Source organism: Caloenas nicobarica, chromosome 2 (assembly GCF_036013445.1).
Source record: "Caloenas nicobarica isolate bCalNic1 chromosome 2, bCalNic1.hap1, whole genome shotgun sequence".
Classification (NCBI taxonomy): Eukaryota; Metazoa; Chordata; class Aves; order Columbiformes; family Columbidae; genus Caloenas; species Caloenas nicobarica.
In genome coordinates, this window is record NC_088246.1 from 29,570,812 (window position 1) to 29,590,165 (window position 19,354).

General features: G+C 35.9%; 1 protein-coding gene across 1 annotated transcript in view; it reads right to left on the bottom strand.

The window, feature by feature from the left end:
* Positions 1 to 7,615: 7,615 nt before the first annotated feature.
* Positions 7,616 to 19,354, bottom strand: part of THSD7A (thrombospondin type 1 domain containing 7A) — a 193,778-nt gene continuing 182,039 nt past the window's right edge. The window contains exons 24-29 of the mRNA XM_065628411.1: positions 17,465 to 17,638; positions 16,354 to 16,449; positions 13,299 to 13,381; positions 12,750 to 12,960; positions 9,321 to 9,408; positions 7,616 to 7,773 (exon numbers count right to left, since the gene is read on the bottom strand). Of these exons, the coding sequence (XP_065484483.1) occupies positions 7,689 to 7,773; positions 9,321 to 9,408; positions 12,750 to 12,960; positions 13,299 to 13,381; positions 16,354 to 16,449; positions 17,465 to 17,638 (737 nt within the window). The 3' untranslated portion in view covers positions 7,616 to 7,688. The remainder of the gene's footprint in view (positions 7,774 to 9,320; positions 9,409 to 12,749; positions 12,961 to 13,298; positions 13,382 to 16,353; positions 16,450 to 17,464; positions 17,639 to 19,354) is intronic.

Sequence of the window (19,354 nt, forward strand, 5' to 3'; positions counted from 1 at the left end):
AGTACTGAGCATGTGGGGTGTTTTACTCTCTATTATGTTGGTTCAAATCAAATTAAGTGATGAAGATTTCCTTCATTTTGTAGAATATCAAAAATAAAAATTAGATTCAAAGCTGAAATACACACGTATGGAGATTCCCGTCATGACCTTAAGTACAAAATACAGACCTGAACTCAGTTCTGTGTTACCACATGTATGATGCTACACATCTCAGATTGTTTTAAATATACCTTGAAATCATCCGTATTATTCATGATTTTAGGTTGTTGGTATAGCTTATAGATAAAGTAACTAAAACCAGAACGTCTGTGTGTGTTTAGGGTAACAGTCAGAAATAGGCGATGTAAATACTTAAACTCCTGCCATGGAGCTTTTCACAGGAATAGAGGTTTTTGTTGACTTCTATGGTGATTTACTCTTCAGGGACTTGACAAATAGAGAACACTTGCAAGCTATTCCACCAAGCTTTCATCCCAGAATTGCTGGAAAAATACTATCTACTGAGAATCTGAGCTTCTGTCAATTGTTTATTGTCATATCACAGTCAGGTTTACAAAGAGGGAGTTATCTGTTCTAATTGTACATACAGAGGAGACAGCTCTTACTATGATTTTACAATTAAAATTAACACAAAATGAGTATAACAAGTGAACAGTAAAGTAATAGCAATAGAATGGTGTGATTGAACCTGAAATATGTAGAATTAGTGCCTTCAAGGTTTCAGAATACATAGCTGCAGCTTTGTTTGCATGAAGAGAGGAAACAAATAATTTCAGTCTCAAAATTCCCATTTTAAGCATACATATTTTTGGTTTTGATAGCATGCCTTCAAATACCTGTAAGTTGTCACCTGGTAAATATTGTTGATTTTAAGACAGAGAAGACACATCAAAAGAGAATTAAGGCTATGAGAGCAATCAGTGCAAATCAGAAAACTTCCAGTGAAGGATGGAATCTGGCATTTGTTTTAAGCACCAAGACACAATGGGGGCAGAGGAGGAAAGTTTTTAAGGGAATCAGCTTTAGACTATGAAAGCAAGACACAAGATGTCACCCTTCCTTTATTTTTCTGTGACAGTTTTCATATTTGTTCTGTGGTACAAGTTGTGTAAGTAAGTTTGGGCTCAGTTTGGGAGAGTTTTTTTCTAGGACTTCATTAGGCAGTTCATTAAACATAATCTGACAGTACTGGATAGCCAACAAACGGTGAATGTGTATTCACAGAACTCTTAACTACATTCTGGTCAGGGGTTCAAATCATGTTGCTGTTTATATATGTGCAACTCAATGAGCAGCACTGGGAAGAATTAAGAAGCTGAGATTTAAGTCACAGTTTGACATCTACAGGTAGGAAAGGGATTTTGTTTTTTTGTAATTGTTAAGGGAAAGAAAAAAAAATAGAGTTGCTTTCAAACCCAACACTGAATTTATGAATAAGCATTTTTTATTTGTAAGCTAAACAACCCCTAATCTGATATTTACTAAGAAACAAATAAGTAATCCTCTGCTATTTTAAAGAAATATAATGATTCTATGAAGAGTATCTTTGAAAATAAACAAAACCTCATTCATTTGATGATTTCACTTTCAGAGTATAATAAACTTCAGGAATAGGTTTTTAAACAACCCACAAAATATTAAAACATATGTGGGAGCCATCAATATCTCATCTGTAAACAGACAAGTACTTAATCTTATTTTCTCTAAGAAGACAAAGGATGTGTGAATGCATAAACACACAGTAATAATTGAATAGGTTCAACCTTGAACTGTTTGAAATGTGATTTCTTTTAATATGGAAAAATAGCTATAATCGTGGATTATGATCATATGTCTAAATTTTAGCCTCACCAGTGACAAACTGAAGGACTTTTAATCAAAGGGGGTCCCAAACCAGACATGGGGCTTCAACTGAGCCTTATGAGGGCTGGGGGGGACTAGCGATCTCCTTCAAGCTCTTGCCAGTGCAGCCCTGTGTGCAGTTGCCTACCTCAGTGCCAGGGTCTGCAGCTGCGTCATGGTCATCTGAGTGTCCACCGGGACCCCACACTCCCACAGCCTTTTCAGCACCAGCATTAACTAACCAGACTGGGAGGAGCAGGATTAGGCAGCATGCAACAGTATAAGCTTGTCAAGGCAGGTCAGAATATTATTACCAGAAATGGCTGATGCATCAGGCTGGAAGGGGCAGCTTCAAGCACTGTCACACATGAGCACCAGCAGATTGCTGTTAGCCTTTGCCACTCTGAGACTGCTGTGCTCTCAGGAGACTCAACCCTCTCCCAGTGCGAAGCTGCCTGACAGCAAACATTGCTGAAGGTGTGCCTCACGGTGAGCCTTGCAACCTTCCAGATCAAATTGGGACTCTGCAAAGATGCCCGTTTCCGAAAGCAGGTAGGAGATGCTTCACCTGCTTGCCACCAGAGGACAATCCTCTCCATGGCTAGGGGCACTGCCCAAATGAAGGAAAGCTAAATGACTCACCTGCTCTCTCTGCTGGAAAACAAACGAGCAGACAAGCAGATGCTAAGACACCCTCCACCCCCACAAATCCCCTCCCCTGAAAAAATGCTAATCGTTTGTTCATCTCCCTGGTCATTGGCTGCTTTTGCACAGACATTCAGCTTTCCTGTGTCCCAGAAAACAACCAGCAGAATCAGAAACAACCTTCGTGTGCTTAGATGCCAAGCAGATCCTGAATGCATGCTTAAGCTCACTACTGCTTCAGCAGGATAATTTTCTAGACTTAATACTTTAGATCTTTACGTTACTAGAAGTCTAAAATATTTACAGTGCTCATCTAAGCTTTTTGATTTACCTCTTTTTAAATCTCCTCACTATACTTGTATTGGAAAATCGTTTTTTTTTTTTTTAATAAATAAAAAATACATTTCTCAGTCTGTAAGCCATTACTCTAGAAGGCTTGCAATCAATTGCCGAAGTTCCTACAATAAGTTTTCTTTACTGAATGTGAAGACCTTATGATCTTCATTAGCATACCATAGGTAATTATCTTCTGCAGAGTTTAAATGAGAGTTTCATATTTCTTCTTTCAAATATCTTTTGTAACTGTAGAATTCTGCCTGTACTGAATTAAACAATTTTAAATGGTCTAAAAAATAGCTCTATTAAATTGCAGGTAGGAAGACAAGTCCAATGCTTCTGTTATTTCACTGTGTATTCCAGCAGGAGAAAACGGAGGTAGCAGGTACTTTTGCCTCTAAAATCAGACTTACGTTCTCTCAAAATTGGGTTTAAACCTTTTAAGGGTTAGCCTGGAAAGGTTACTGGGGAGGTAATAACCACTGAAATGGGACAAAAACCCCATAAATTGATGTGTAAATACACACTGAAGAAATGGACATGAAAAAAGAAAGTTTTGGAGAGCACAGAGATAGAATATGAGCAGTTATGAAAAAAGCGTGGAGTCACATTTTTCTTAGGTAATCAACAAATTCTTGATTCTAGGAGAAATTAGAGTGAATTTGGTAATGTTTATTCAACAAGTAGGATGTAAATGATAATTTTATTGATTGTGTTGGGTGTGTTCATGTATTTGGAGGAGGGGGATTGTGCTCCCTGTTCCTCCTCATATAGGGACAGGTAGAGATTCCACTTCGCTGTCTTTTAAGTGAGATCTTGATCCGTTTCTTATTCCCCACAAATGGGTTGTTTTTTCTGACCTAAAAATGGTCATTAAGGAAGAAGATTTTAAATACAATTGATTTATTGTATTTATTGGATATTAATCAATTAAATGTGCATTGTAAACTTCTATGTCAACAAGGACTGTAGGAAGAGACTTTGACAGCCTTCTTCTCTTTTTCAAAAGAAATACTAATTTTAACAAGAATATTTTTGCTAATTTCTTTCAGGAAAAAAGAGACTATTTAAAAGGTGGTAATATTTTAGGTATCTGGCTTTTATTGTTACTCTATTCCAGCACAGTATACTACATTTATTAAAAAAAGACATTAAATGATTTTGTGTTCATCTTTATTGTCAGCAATACACCAGTTACGTAAAAATAACCCAGATGAAAATGTAAGACTTGTTACATTTTCATGTCATTTGTATTAACTGAATAAAGCTTAGTGACAATATACATGAATTTGCAGTAGTTGTACGTAAACATTTTGTGCATTAAAAAAGAAATATACATAATTTTAAAAATAAAAATGCATTACACAATTTACAAATTAACATTAACAAAAAAAAAGGTAAACATTCCTCAGACAGCTGCCTCCTTATCCTACAAAATAAATATTCAAGTAAATTAAGTTAGGCAAAATAAACTCTTAACTTTGGGTGAGCACAATTTACATACAGGTAAAAAGACAGATTTCCATTTCACTCAAAGTATATTTTACAGTGATTTATACACAGAGTTTTTAAATTGGTCTCTTCAGATTGTTATACTAGAAAACAAACTTTATTATATTTTAGCAGGAGGGAGTTTCAAAATTGATGTTTTATACCAAATATAGACAAACTTGTGCAGTTGCATCAAAGCTTCAAAAAGGAGCTGCTCCAGGACTCAAAGCAGACACAGTAATCTAAAAACTACATATTTTAAAAGGAAAGTACAAACCACCACATCAACAGGAAAATGTCTACTTTGCTATTTTCTGAATGGTTTCTTTGATCACTGGAAACATTACTTTCACAAACTAACAATCTACGGGAGTGGCTGCTTTAGGCACTGGATTGGTAGAAGCACTCTGATTTTTAAAGCAAATTGCTTTTCATTCTGTACTGATAATTCACCTATTATTTATCTCTCTTTCAATGCTAAAGGGCTTAATCATCTATGCAACTTGTAGCTTTACATAACATTTCAGCCCTTCTTATAGCCTAATATTTTTTCTTGATAATGACAGAAGCCATTCTGATTTCAAATTTCCATGCACTTTGTTCATTTAAAGGAAAACAAAAATCACTCTAGATTTTAAATGCAGCACTAGTATGATGCAGATGTGCACCAGCAAAATTCACTGACCAGATATAAAACGTAACACATACTAAAATACTTGCATGGACTGGAAAGGCCCAATATACTTTAAAAAAACCTCATCTTTCTTCATTTGTCCATTTTCTATAGTAGTATAAAGGAGATGGCATACTTTTAACTTCAAATTATTAAATTCTTAGACTTCAGACATAAAAATCTCCAAGGCAAGAACTAAACAACAGCTCCTGCTATGACCAGCTAGTATAATAAATAAAGATGACTCATTGCCAATGAAAAAAATCCTGTTCCCTCAATTCCTTATTGGTCCAATGCTATTTGACAACACAGAATCAGACTTTAAAAGGTACAGAAATCATGGTTAAGCTTTATGACTCCACATGATAGTTATTCTTAAAAAACTGTATAACTTTTCCACATTACTTTTTGTGTGTCTGACAAAATAGGAATCAACTAGGTTTTTCTAGTTTTCTAGTCAAGAATACTGAAGTAAATAAATTCATCAAGATATTTTTTTTTCCTATGGATCTTTACAAAGTGATGCAAGACTGAAGTCCCCAGTCCTGCAATACACATACAAAGGAGCTACTGCTGTGGCACTTCACCAGCTGTGGCCAGATTAAGGTATAAAATGAGAAATTAAACCTGTGCAAAAGATTGTTATTATTGTTCCTCTCTGCTTATCATTCCCGTTTGGGGAATACTTATGCAGTTGGAGGAAGGTAATTGCCTTGATGTAGTAATGCCACACTGGTAATATAAGTTAGCTAAGTTAAAGTAGGACCATAATCTCTCTTGAACATTCACAAAATGCACAATTGGTTCCAATAACTATTCTACGTGGAACAAAAGTAGATATTTTTATGGACTGATGTTACCCATTGATGTCCACAAGAGTCTTGTCATCAGTTTCAGTGGATCTGGGCTGAAGTTTGCAAAGTCAGTGTGCAAAAACTGGTGCTTCTCGAGTATATAGTGTGTTGAATAGGCAGAAATGGTTTAGGTTATAAAAAAGACCTGAGAACCTAATATTGAACTTTATATAACAATTATTTTTGAGAGGTTGCCTGATAAAAGTTTTGTATTGCTTAGTAGTGGCACAGTCACTTATATGTTCAGGCTACATGTAGAAGCCATTTGATGACAATAACCCTTCTCAGGTCATGAATCACATCTGTGACAGGCATGTAGATACAGTGGCAAGTCAATGAGCTTCATGTTGGAAGCATAACACTGAAAAGCCATAAGCATGGAAGAGGTTAACAGTTTTTCTACTGCCAGAGTTGTTAAAAAAGTTGTGAGTTTTAAAATAGCAGAACTATTGATCTTGTTGACTTGCCAGTACACTCATGAGTTTAACTGAATAATTAGAAGAGTCTATCCAATTATCCTAATTAGAAAAGACAAAAGGGCTCTGAGTATCACAACAGTGAAAATGCTCATCACTAGCAGAAGGAAAAAAAAGGCAAAATGATTTTCTTTTAGTTGAATAAACAATCAGAATACCTTTTCAGACAGTAAGTATGTCACTCAGGATTACAGGGCAACCACTTTTTCTTTTCTTTTTTTTTTCTAACAAAGTTAACAAATATAAAAAATCTAGTCATAAACAGCCTTCAAAGTACAATAAGAAACCAGCAGGACAATCCATACCAGTATAGGTAGATGGGCCAAGAAACTAGACACTTTTATTACTGCCATGATATAGACTACAAATGGCCGCTGTGATGAGGAGTGGTGGGTACAGTACATGTCGTCAGCTGATTCCATCCAGTCGCAGTCCAAACCGAATGCTACTCTCTTCAGGATTCAAGACCTGTCTATTCGACACTCCTTACACAAGATACATCATCATCCTTTCTGAAAAGAGGCAGTTTCTATGGCAATACTAGTTAAGTGCATATCATGCTGCACTAATATAGTGCAAAAATTCGCCTTACATGTAGCAAAAAAAGATGCAGGCAACAGTTTGAGTTAGAGAAAGTAGAAACGTATTGTAACATTTACAATGGGTATTCTTTTTCCAGACAGGAACCGCTAGAAAATACTGAATCTGAGAATGCCTCCTTTCTGGATGTAGATATGAGGCCTTTATACTTTGGAGTGATAACAGGACAGAATTTTGCAAGCGAGTCATTGCCCTCTGAAATGCAGGTTAACACAAGTTATCATGAACTGGCAAACTGTTGAACTTGCTCAGTGGGTTAATCTCAGTTAAAAGTTAATATTGTACTAAGCACTAAAATGCTCTTTAACAAGTATATAATCTGATAGAGCAATACATATGATTGAACTGAGTATGTATGTTATTCTTGAATATAGAGTCATAGCTTGGTACAAACTCTTCATGCGTACAGATTATATTTGGTTAATGTTGCCGGGGCTTCCAACTGTTAATACTATGTCAATTACAGTATTCTGGAAACAGAAGTGGTGCTTGTAGTTGGTAAGATTGAGGAAAGACTACAAATCTCCAACTGTAGCTTCTATTAACGTGATTCTGCCAGATTTCTCAGTGCTGATGGTCTAAAGTAAAGCAATAATACCTTGAATATCCATAGGCATTACGAAATCCATCCTCCTTTATCCGTGGTGCAATTACAAAAAAGAAAAAGTCAAAACACTTATTCCACTCCATAGAAAATCCCTGTGGCTTTGGATACCTTCTGATTTCAATCCATTAATTTAGACTCCATTTGTCACCATGAGAAGTTATATTTTACATATCTGCATCTCCATCATAAGCCAAGGTTAAAGGTTTCAGTCGGTTGTTCTGCCTTCTCTGGGGCTTCTTTGGCTTTTTGCTGAAACAATAAGATAATTTGTAAATAGAACAAGAAACTAATAACATGGCAAAGATGGATTTCAGTCTTAAATGAAAGATTAGTGTGTTGTTTTAAGATAATGCATTTGATTGTTCATTTGTAAAAGCTGTGAGCCTAAACCTTTTACTTGGATCAGTTAATTATCTCTGTATCAACCCAAAGCAACATCTAATTTGAAGTTCAGTTGTTCAGAAACACACTGTTATGGGGCTGATGTGACTTGAGAAAATCCTTGGCAGGTAATCCTGCAAGATCTGTCAGTTTTCAGAAGAACCCAGAGCCTGCAGTGCAATATTTGGTCATGTATCAAAGCCATGATCAAGTTCTTTAAAATTATATGACTCAAATCTTAACCTCTGTTAACACATCAAGGGTTTTTACAGGAAAGTTCCATCTTTAGATCAGTTTTCTCTCATTATACTTGCTGGAATGACTACAGTTAATTCTAGATGTTATAATCAAACCAGTCATAAATAGCAGGGATATGGCTGTAAGCCATAATCATTCCCTACCTAGCCTTGAATTAGATTTTAATCCAACAGTATTTCCAATCCATTTGATGAAGTTTTAAAAAATTACCAAGCCAAAGGAAAATGCATGTTTATGCATGCTTTAGTGCTTGTCTTCTTTTAGAGGGTAATATAAGCCTGTGCTTCCTCAGTCTTTTCCAAAATCCTATCTCAGCTATGGCACTTAGGCTTCCTAAATCTAATTCTTTGTTACCAAACCAGTTGTTACAGTGTCTTGCAGTGGCCACGGATTTCAGCTTGAAGAATCTGCAATGGAGTTGCATGCTAATGGATGTTTTTCCTCAAAAACATAAAAGATTTTGTTCTTTACTTAGACAGAATTGGGGTTTTGGGGAAGGTTTACTAAAGAAATAAACAAATCCAGAAGCCCCTCAAATGCCTACTAGTGCAGTCTGACCAAGAGCCTGATGCATACAGCCGCACTTCCCTTGCCTTCCACCTGCATAATCATTTGGATCAGAAATTTCAAACAGGACCTAGAAAATGTCAGGGAGAGCATTCTCAAAGGTGACTTGTTCTTGCAAAAAATCTGTGCTTTCATATGCACTAAGACTTTTCAACAAAATATTATTTTGTGTGTGAAAAACAAAGTTTTCAGCATTTTTTTGGTTGTGTCTCTCTATATCCTGCCAAATACCAAATCTGACTTGCCTGATAAGTAAATTTTCCTCTTGCTATTTCTCTCTGCATTTTGTGATACAGATGCAATGAAATTATCATGGACACAGTACATTATTAACAGAGAGAAACTGGGTAAAAATAAACTGTACATTAAGCTGTGCCTTATTTGTAAGTTCTTCTAACCTCAGGAGAACTCGTGTTTAGCCATCATCTAGACTATAACCAGAGTCCACTAATCTGAGCCTGGACAAAAGGACATGGAAAATTAAACACCGCAGCTCACAGAAGTGCCTGCAGCTTCTACAGCAGCACATATAAACACTTGCATTACAGTCTGTGTGGGACTGCTTGTTTGTAAATAATTAAAGAACTCACCAGGCTAGATAGATCATAGAAACAATAAAGATGAGTAAAACAAATGCACCAGCAGCTACACCATAAACCCAGGTCTTCAGCCTCCCATCTAAAAGGAATGAATGTTAGTCAGTAGTGTTTGAGTTAGTCTTGTTGAATTATTAGTTCTGATATAGTACAGAAACACTTTTATAAAGCAAAATCAATTTCTTTATTAGCAATTACAGTTTAAGAGTAAATACTGTTATAAAATGGAGCAATAACTTGTCTGTGCACTTATGTTCTGGTTTTCAGATGAAGTCTGGATAATCCAAATGGAGCTGAGATGTGGGGCAGAGGCAAGTGAGACCCCCAGAAACCCAGACCCTGGGCCCGCTGGTAGCGGACAGTCCTTCAGTGCAATCGCAGGGCAGCTTAGCAGCCTGGGACTAGTTTATGCTGTTGGCATCACTTCCATTCTATCTCTGGTAAATCAATCTGCCTGTTATTTTCATTCTTGTTGCTATTTAATTTTATGTTCTGAAATGCCTTTTGCATGTCTTACCTCATCTACACCTTAACTGCACATACACAACTTTCACTACTGCATAAGTAATAGTTAAAAAATTTCTTCCCCTACCGTATATAAGTTTATAAAACAACTTCCCCTCACAGAACAAGTGAAAATACACCAAAAAAGACAACCCATTCTCATAAATAGAACAACTGTCTGTTAATCAGGACTGCATTTATGCGCAGCCTGTGCAGTTTGTATATTGGACACGATGTCCCTGAAGGCAGAGGTATAGATCCCACACTCCTGATTGCCTTGATCCTAGGTGCACCCACATGTCCCAGGAAAAGTGACGTCACTTTCTCTGTCTGAGGATTTTGTTCTGAACCCCGAATGAGCGTGTCACAACCCAGGGTCAGTCCATGCTGTTTGACTCACTACATTTATCTGACTCATTGTGCACATTTCTAAATTTTTGAAAATGTTCTTTTGCAGGAGGTTAGCTAGACTTGTTGCACCTCCTTGACAATGAAAATTCCATTAAAAAGCTGAATTCTTTCATTTACAAGGGGGGGAAAAAAATCACCATGTCATGTATATTTTCACTGTAAACAAACACAACTAATTTTTTTCTGACCAAATACTTATTATTTCCTGGTACCTCTTTAGAGCAAAAAGGCATTATCAATGCGGTTGATGTTTCTACAATGTAACGATAATAACAAAAATTAGTCAGACTGACTTTGCTCAGATTCACAGTAGCCCTCTCCATTGCTGTGCAGTTCAGGCTTTCTGTTCTCTAGCAATGCACAGTCTTGCTGTCATGTAGACAACTTGTTCAAGACTAATTAATATAAAAACATTTTAGCATCATTATCAAAGTAATGAAATATTATAATTAATAATAACTTATACAAAAACCTGAACCATTAAAGATAGATGGAACAGAAGATTTGACCTGGCATATCCAATGATATGATAATAGGAATGAGAGGAATGCAAACTTCAGTACCGCTAAAGAGGTTAGTTTCTTCTCCCTTTGGCTTATTTCCATTGGTAAGGGGTTTTGGGTTGTTAGGGGTTTGCTTGTTTTAAAATAGTATTATCTCCTTGAAAAAAGACTGGCATTACCTTGTGTACAAGTTTGTTTATTTTTGCCTAAGCAGGGAATTGTGATAATGAAGTCATATGCTACTACTTGCATGTAACTCAGGCTTTCTGAATTCCCCTGGACAGATTATTTCTGCATATACAAGGCAACTGGCATCTCAAACTCATCTGTTTTGGGTAATACATCAACACAGACACCTGAAAAGGATAATTTAAATATCTTCCTTTCACGAACTCCAATATTATTTGTTGAAGACAGTGAAAGAACTATTTTAAATCTAAATTTAGAAACTGTGAGGAAATGCATAATCATGCTAGAGTAAATCAAAACCTTTCCAATAGTTACCCAATCCTAGAACTAAAACAATCAAGCATAAATCTCATCTGAAGTGCAAAATGTTTACTTTCTTCCATATTTGCTCATACCTTCACTGAATAAAGTATTAGTTCTATTGAATACCATTGTTTTTGTCTGAGTTGACTTATGTTTACTTCCTAACTTTAATTACTGGAAAACTGGTGAGTTTTCATTAAATCTCTCAACTGCTCCTTGCTGCAAACCCCATGTCTGAGCTCACATGAGCATCCATGTTCCTAAATAGTTGAAGGCAACTATCTGACATTTCCTTATTGTCAGCACTCTGGCTGCTCCAACTCACCCTCTGGCATTTTCAGGTGGAGTTAGCTAGAATGAGTAAAAGATAACATATTTGGTAAGATGCTATTTTTTTAAAGGAGGACCAGAAAACCTTAATTTTATTTATTTTTTTATTGTGGATTAAAGTATTAACTATTTGGAGTAAAGACCATTTTATTGCAGGTACAGTACAAGTAACAGTAAATACTAGTAGAACTAATGGGATCTAACATAAGTATTTCTAACCCAAACATGATTTAATCTGCTTATCAGAAGTACTGCTGTAGTTCTCGATTTGCAGCATTTTATGGATTATGCACGTTTTCAATTTTCAGATTAAAAACATTCATAAAAGCTTTAGAAAGGAATGAACGCTGTAAGACACAGGCGTGTTAGAATATTTAGCTCTATGTGATTTAAAAGACATTTAAAAAGATAACCAATTGCTCCATTAATATAATTAACATTTTGGACAAGCATCATATCTCTTTATGAGAAAGTATTTGCTACTTAAAATTTTGTTTATCTCAATGCTTAATAGTACCAGGAAATATTTAGTGAAATCTGATTGCTTGATGAACTTTATAAAATATTTTATAATGTGAAACCTGTCTTACAGTATTGCACATAGGTCCTTGCTCAGCTCTAAAGAACATGGTCTATCATAAAAGCAATGAGAATGTCTACACTAAATATCAATAATATGGTTAGCTCTTGTCTAACATGAATTAGTTTAAATATGGATATGAAAGAAAAGCATTAGCTTATTAGCTTATGGATTGTTTTTCTACAATTTATGCTATGGCTGCAAATTTTAAGCAGCCCTTACCCTCTGCAGTATTCAGTGCTACCTCTTCACACCTCTGTCAGAATCATTATTGGTTGAGTCAGCATAATTTAATATCCTGGCTTGCAACTTCGCAGCCACTTCCCTTCTAAAGTCACATTTCAAATAGCATCTGTGAATTTTAACAGGTAGAAGTGATTGAAAGGAAATCTTCTGCAATACAAGATTCCATTACATACACTGATGGAGTGGCTGAGAAGGCTAAGGGTTTGCTTATGTCTCTTCCATTGTTTTCAGTCAGGGTAGGTGCCTTTCTTCTTAAATGAACACCTAAGGGTTTTTCTTCCTTGGCATCACAAAAATGGAAATGCCAGACCCTGCAGCAGTACTTAGCATTAAGAACTGCTCATTGCATGAATTCACCTGGCCCAAAAGGCTGTAGAAACCAGGTCCTTCCTCGTCCTGACTGGTTACTGGAGGGCTGGGTAGGGTTCACAGCTCGACTGGTTTTCACATCTCCCTTTTTGTCCTCCATGGTGGGGATCACCACCACTGGGATGAGAGTGCACTGTTCGAGTGTGCCATCGGAGGACATAACTTCGGTGTATCCATCTTCACAACTGCATGTTCTAGTCTGTAGGGAACAAGTGGTTTACACTGTGTAGCAGAAAAACACTGTTTTCTGTGCGCTATAATGCATAACAACATGGGTGACTGGAAGAGAAGACTGTTTTGATGGGTGCTAGCCTGAAGAGTACCTCTTTGAGTATTTTTTTGCAGGTTTGTAGCAAACCAACAGAGATTATTCAATGTTTAAATGAAAGGCAGAAAATGCACTGAGGTTTATTTTAACAAATTAATGATCAGCAAAACCTCTGAAAAAACTTTTTGTTGGTGTTATCTTTGTAATGCAGAGAGATGTGTGGGAAGCCCTCATGGAGGTGTTTTATGCTCCAATGCAGTAGCACATACCTCACTGCAGTAAGCGTGGGGTTGACTGCACGGTGGGTTACATGACCTGTCAGCATCTGGTTGGCGCATCACTAAACAGCCCCCTGTAGGACAGAAAATCATATTTTGACATGCTAATACCTCACCACTGACAAAATTACTGATGTCATTGCTTGCCACAGTATGTCATGGATTACAATTTTATTGCTAATTTGAATTTAAAAGTCCTCTTATTCCAAGGTGAAGGATAATTGGTATCATGTATTTTCTTCTAGGTAGAGTAAGGATACAGCACATGTATTTGCATTCATGTGCATTTTGGACAACTAATATTTGGCAAGTGAACCTTTTGTTTTTCCCTTTGTTCCTTTCGTTGATTGATCAAAAAACAGTTTAAAGGTTTTATTGTGCTTGAGGGAACAGATTTTGGTTCTCTAGGGCCCTCCTTATGACTTACACCCTAAAACTTTGGCCACAAAGAAAATAAAAGTGTATTTTTGGTTTGTATCTTTGCCTGTTAAACTGAAATCAAACTACTTAACCAGATTATGAATGGATACCTGTTTACTGCTGCTCCTCAGTAGTCACTTTTAAACATGCTATAGCTTTGCCTCTTATGAAGCCACACTTCATGCTAGTCTAAGAGTTTTCCGAAGGAAAGAAGTATTAAGCATGTACTACATCCTTGATACTGATGATATAGTGGGTTTCAGTATTTATCCTTTTTATACAGCCTAGTTCTCGTTTCTACAGCTCTATGTACAGTGCAGTTATTGTTAAGGACCAATACACACAATCAGGCTTTCACTATCATTTCAGCCAGAATGACTTTAAACCACATTTAAAATCAGTTTGAATTTACCCAGGTTTCCTTTTAGCTTACAGAAGAGGGATATGCATCACGTAGTTTAAAATTCATACTACTACAGGATGAGTTACCTTGCATCTCCCAAATTAATAACATTTTTATACTGGTGTGATATGATGATGAAATCCTGATAGCTGAGGTTGGTCACAACCATAGCAGATGCAGTTAGATGTGGTTACGTAGATCCAAGTGTTAACGGGATGGCCAATGAAGAACAAAAACCCTGCTGGTTGCATAAGTTTTCCCCACCCTCAGAAAGGAAAAACGTACAACCTAGCATACAAATCACGTGCCTGTGGGAATCTATGTAATAAAATATCAGTCATCCAAGGAAGCTGCAGAAGGAAAGAGTTGACTCATCACCCATAGGAAACAACACCTTCAAGTAAAAAAGAACTATTTAGCACAATAATATTATGCAAGTAAGTAAATAAATAAAGGCCTTAAATAGCAACAGGACTCATAATAAAAAAAATTTATAATGTCTGAATCAAAATACACTGTGTTAAATGTGCAGCAATAAGGCAGCAAAGAAACACAGTAATCAGAGATATGGGTTGATTCTAGATCAAAATAGCTGATCTTCATTTAAATCAATCATGTATACACATATATCATTTGAGCTGTAGTTTATACAAACCACGTTCAAAAAACTTTCAAATGTAAATTACAATCTGGTTCACAACTGTATATTTCATGCAGAGAAGTTCTTGAAGAACATTATACTTAGGTGCTTTGTTTGAAAACTATCAGGAACATTTAAAAAATATAATTTTGCATTGCATGGAAATTGGTGATTACATTGTCTGGAATTTTCCACTAGTCTTAATTTCAAATCAGAAAATTAGCACACATCCAAACAAACTTTCAAAAAAGAGATACAACATAGGTTCAAGGTTAGTCTGCCTAGCAGGTCTCATCATGAAAAATCTGCCAATGACACATGTTCATACACTTGTCTTTCCTGGCATTTATCACATGACTATTGAGTCACATCAGAACAAACTCTAATGTGACTGACTGTGATTTATGTATATATTCTAATTTAATCATCTCAGAGCCATAATTGCCAAGATGCTACTTATTTTGAAATCCTGTAGGACCTTTAATAGATAGTATAATACATTAATCTCAATAAGAATTCTTACTTAGAGATTTGCTTAACACACAAACATCTTAGCTAGGCAGGAAGCAATCAAGGTACATAAACAATGCCCTGTTGCGTTCATTGTGAAGGTGATGCATTTTAATATTCTTACAGTACAAGGTGACACTTGCAAAAGAGACTTGGGGCTATTAAGCATTATTTCAAAACCTTGTAAAAATAATAAAGATATTTTGTTTCTACTGTTACAGACAGTAGTGGTGCATTCCAACCTGAAGAAGTATCGTGTTGACAGTCCGTGAATTAGAGCTCCCCTCCCTCCTGTGACTGACTTGAGAGTGGCTGGTATTGAGGATGTGCTTACAGTCTCTGGGATTCTCTTATTAATACTATCTCCTGGGCTGATACAAAAATTATTTAACAACAAATGCATTACTCTTAGCTTAAATGAATCTCTAGTTCTGATAAATAAATTCATATAAATAGACATATATGAAGCTTTTCTTGAATTCTGAGACCTCAGTCATTCTTAATTGATGTTTTGTGCTTTGGCTTGCACGAAAAGTAACTACATCCCATATCTGTCCACTGAATTATCCTGCGACAGGTTTATGTTGCTGAAGTAAAGAAATAAACTTATATTAGCATATTTATTAAGATTTGATAGTTTGCAATTTTAAGGATATATATGATCTATGGATGATATTATCAAGATTTGCATTTCTGCCTCTGTATAAGCATTGAAATGAACTTTTGATACGTAAAAGTTCTATTTATTGTAGGGTTTGAAACCTTACATTTAGAAGTGTAAATATGTCTATTCTAAAAAAAAAAAAAAAAAATACAACGTAAACTTTCCAGGTCCAGTACAGAAGATAATTTTTATATTAACTTTTATAGCATTACATGCTGCATAATTCTGGAAAAGAAAATACATCTTTAGTATGCAAAATCATGATGATTCAAGACAACAGCACATTGATTCATACATCAGGAACAAGTGTTTTTAACAATATTTTTTTTAAAGGATCTGCTATGTGTTGGGAAAAGACATTATGCACCTGTTTTCCAGGCCTTTGTGTGTATATAAAAAGAGTAGTTACCTGTGACATTTAAGCCATCTGACCTTTGGCACCACACGGTTCGAGAAGATCCCTTCCATGGGCTTGCCATCCACTTGTATTCATAACACTGGCCATCTACAAAGAGAACATTCAGTTTTCAAGAAATTTGATTACAAGATTTTAGGCTGCCACTGGTGGTAGCCACACTCATCAGTAGGCCATATTCATTAAGTTTAACAGCTTTTATGGCTAAGTAGACCCCTTCTTCCTTCACTCAGCAACTTAGAAGGGTGCACTGCACACCTGGAGGCCTCAAGGTCTCCTGCACTTACTGGGTACATACAGAATAGACCAGATGTGTCCTGGACACTAAATATAATGGTTGTACACACTGCTTGTAGAGTAAGCCTAATGTAGTTAATGGGCAAAACAGATGCTTCCAATAACCTCATAATGGCTATGGCCCATCTGTTGCACAAAACTCATTTAGAAGTCAGGTTCCTTTCCTGGTAAGCTTCAGTGCTTGGCGAAGTGGCCTGGGCTGCCTGTGGCTTCATGTCTCAGCTCTGCTGTACTCCTCTCATATGGCTTGGGATAAATTAGGAAGTTTTTCTGTACCTTAGTTCCCTTATAAATAGGAAATTCCTTTTTGCCTGATCTGCCTGGCCTCTGAATGGACAAGAAATGTCTGTACAGAAAATGACTTTTCTTAGACACTTTGTCCAGTAGCAGTAGTAAGCGTGACTGAGACTTTTTAATGTCATTTTCATGTGACTAAAAACAATTCAAAGGGTAGAGAGAAATCTAAATTTGGTTATGTATCAAAACTTAAATATTTATTTTTATTAATGTTATCAAGCAGATGAAGCAAGTATTTTTTCCCATATCATAAAAAGAAATTTTGTTACAAAAAAAAAATATAATAAATAATCCAAAAATTGTGCCTAAAGTAGTAATATATGACAGGCAGCATTTGAAAGTGTTTCTGTTTACAGTTGATACATGGAAAACAAAAAATTAAGTGCATTTCTATGTCTACTAAATCCGTATTTGCCTACATTTGATACCATGAACAGAATGAAAACAAAACTATTGTCGTTCTGTATTTTTTTCTTACAGGAAGTGGCCTTCTGTGCATTTTGGTGCTTACCATTGCATGGTCTTGTTTCCAAAGCCTGTTCTGGACAGAGATGTTGATTCTCTAATTCCTGAATGATCACTGCTCGAGATCGGACTTGGATCCCTCCAAAGCCGAGATCCTCACCATTAACACAGGTCAGCTGACAAAGGCTCCATTCTGACCACTCTCTCAAGTAACAGTCTCCTGCCAAAAGTAATTTTGTAAGACAAATGATCTTCAGATGTTAAGAGTTTTTTGCACTGAATACATTCTAGAAAAAGAGTCCAAATTCAGTTTCTTAGTCTTCCCACTTTATAGTTTCCTTTCATTCCTTTTTTTTTTTTTTTTAAAATGTGAGAAGATAATATTTTGACACTCTGAATATCTGTGCAGTAGAAAATAGTAATAAAAAGATTATGTTATACAAAAGCCATTTGTTCTAAAGCAGGGCAGTTTCCTTTCGCATTTGCATAACATCACTCTCATTTTGAATTTCTGAGTAACATTCCACCCAGTGTCTGGATTTTTGTAAACTTTAGAGTATTGTGCACTCTATGCCTTATGCTAAATTTGTCTTTGATCTTTAAAAGAGAAAACATTTTCTGGTTTTAAAAAGATTAATAGTTACTTATCCTCATGCAGAATTTCTCTACACAGCCAGCAGAAACAACTGCTGGAACATTTGTTGCAAGAAAGGGAAACAAGAGGGTGATTAAAATGACTGCTCTGGCTATTTCATGTTAGGATAACAGAAATTTTTAGAACGTTATCTTATAGAGCAAAACTGAAAAATAATATTATACTATTAATAACACTAATTAGCATGATTGGCTAAAGAACATTTAAGGAATATCTGAGGCACAACACAGAGAGACCATTTTGTTAAAACTGCAATAGAAAATGGAACTAGACTGTGCACAGACTCACAAATAAACCTTTTAGTTCTCATTATTTCAGCAAAAGAGCTATTAAAAATGCATGCTACCTTGCATTATACTGATGAAGGATATAATCAGTACCGTGTTGACCAGATGCCTGATTAATGAAGGAATTTTATTTGCCAACGTTAGGAAAGCATGCGAAGAATAATTGAAGAACTGATGTATGCATAATAGGAAAACAAGTAGTGTTTTTTTGAAACATTAGTTGGACCGTATCATTAGCACATCCCCACAGGGCAGTTATTCTTGCCAGCTAAATGTGAAATTGTTGAAGAACAGGTTTCTGGTCAGCAAAATTTTAAAACTGAGCAGTAAGCAGCTACATGTATATATTTTTTTATTATTATTGTTTTTAATAAATTCAACTAACAAAAAACCATAGCTACAAGCATTTTATTCTTCCAATTTTAATTTAATAAGTAAAAATATGTAAAAACCATGCAATTGGAAAGCTGTGTGCAAAGCTGTGATGGAAGTCTCTCTGGTTTTTATTATTTTCTATTTATTGAAGCAACTTTACCTTCAGTCCAATCCAAAATGAACTGGAAGAAATCCTGAGAAAGAGGAGAGTTGCAAAAGAACAAAACCAGAGAACTGGTGTGGAATGATAGCTACATCAGAACTGAAGAATTTAATCACTGTTTGTGAAGATACATCAGTAATGACTCTACTGAACAACAGCACTACACTTCGAACTCTACAAATAAGTGTTTGAAATGAGCTGGGGTGGTTTTACTGGAAATTAAACAGCTCTTATAGGCTCTTAATTCTTCTCAGTATGAGGGTCATGCACCTGCTAATTTATAACAGCTCCTTTGGATTCAGTCTGCGAGGGCAATGATAGTGTATGTCACATCCAGCGAGTTAAACAGATAGAAACATTCAAATTTTCTCAGACACCAAAATATTAGTTTCATTTGGAATAGTCCCTTTAAGCAAAAAAATAAGACTCCCTAGCTTAGCCTCCTTAGACTCTTGT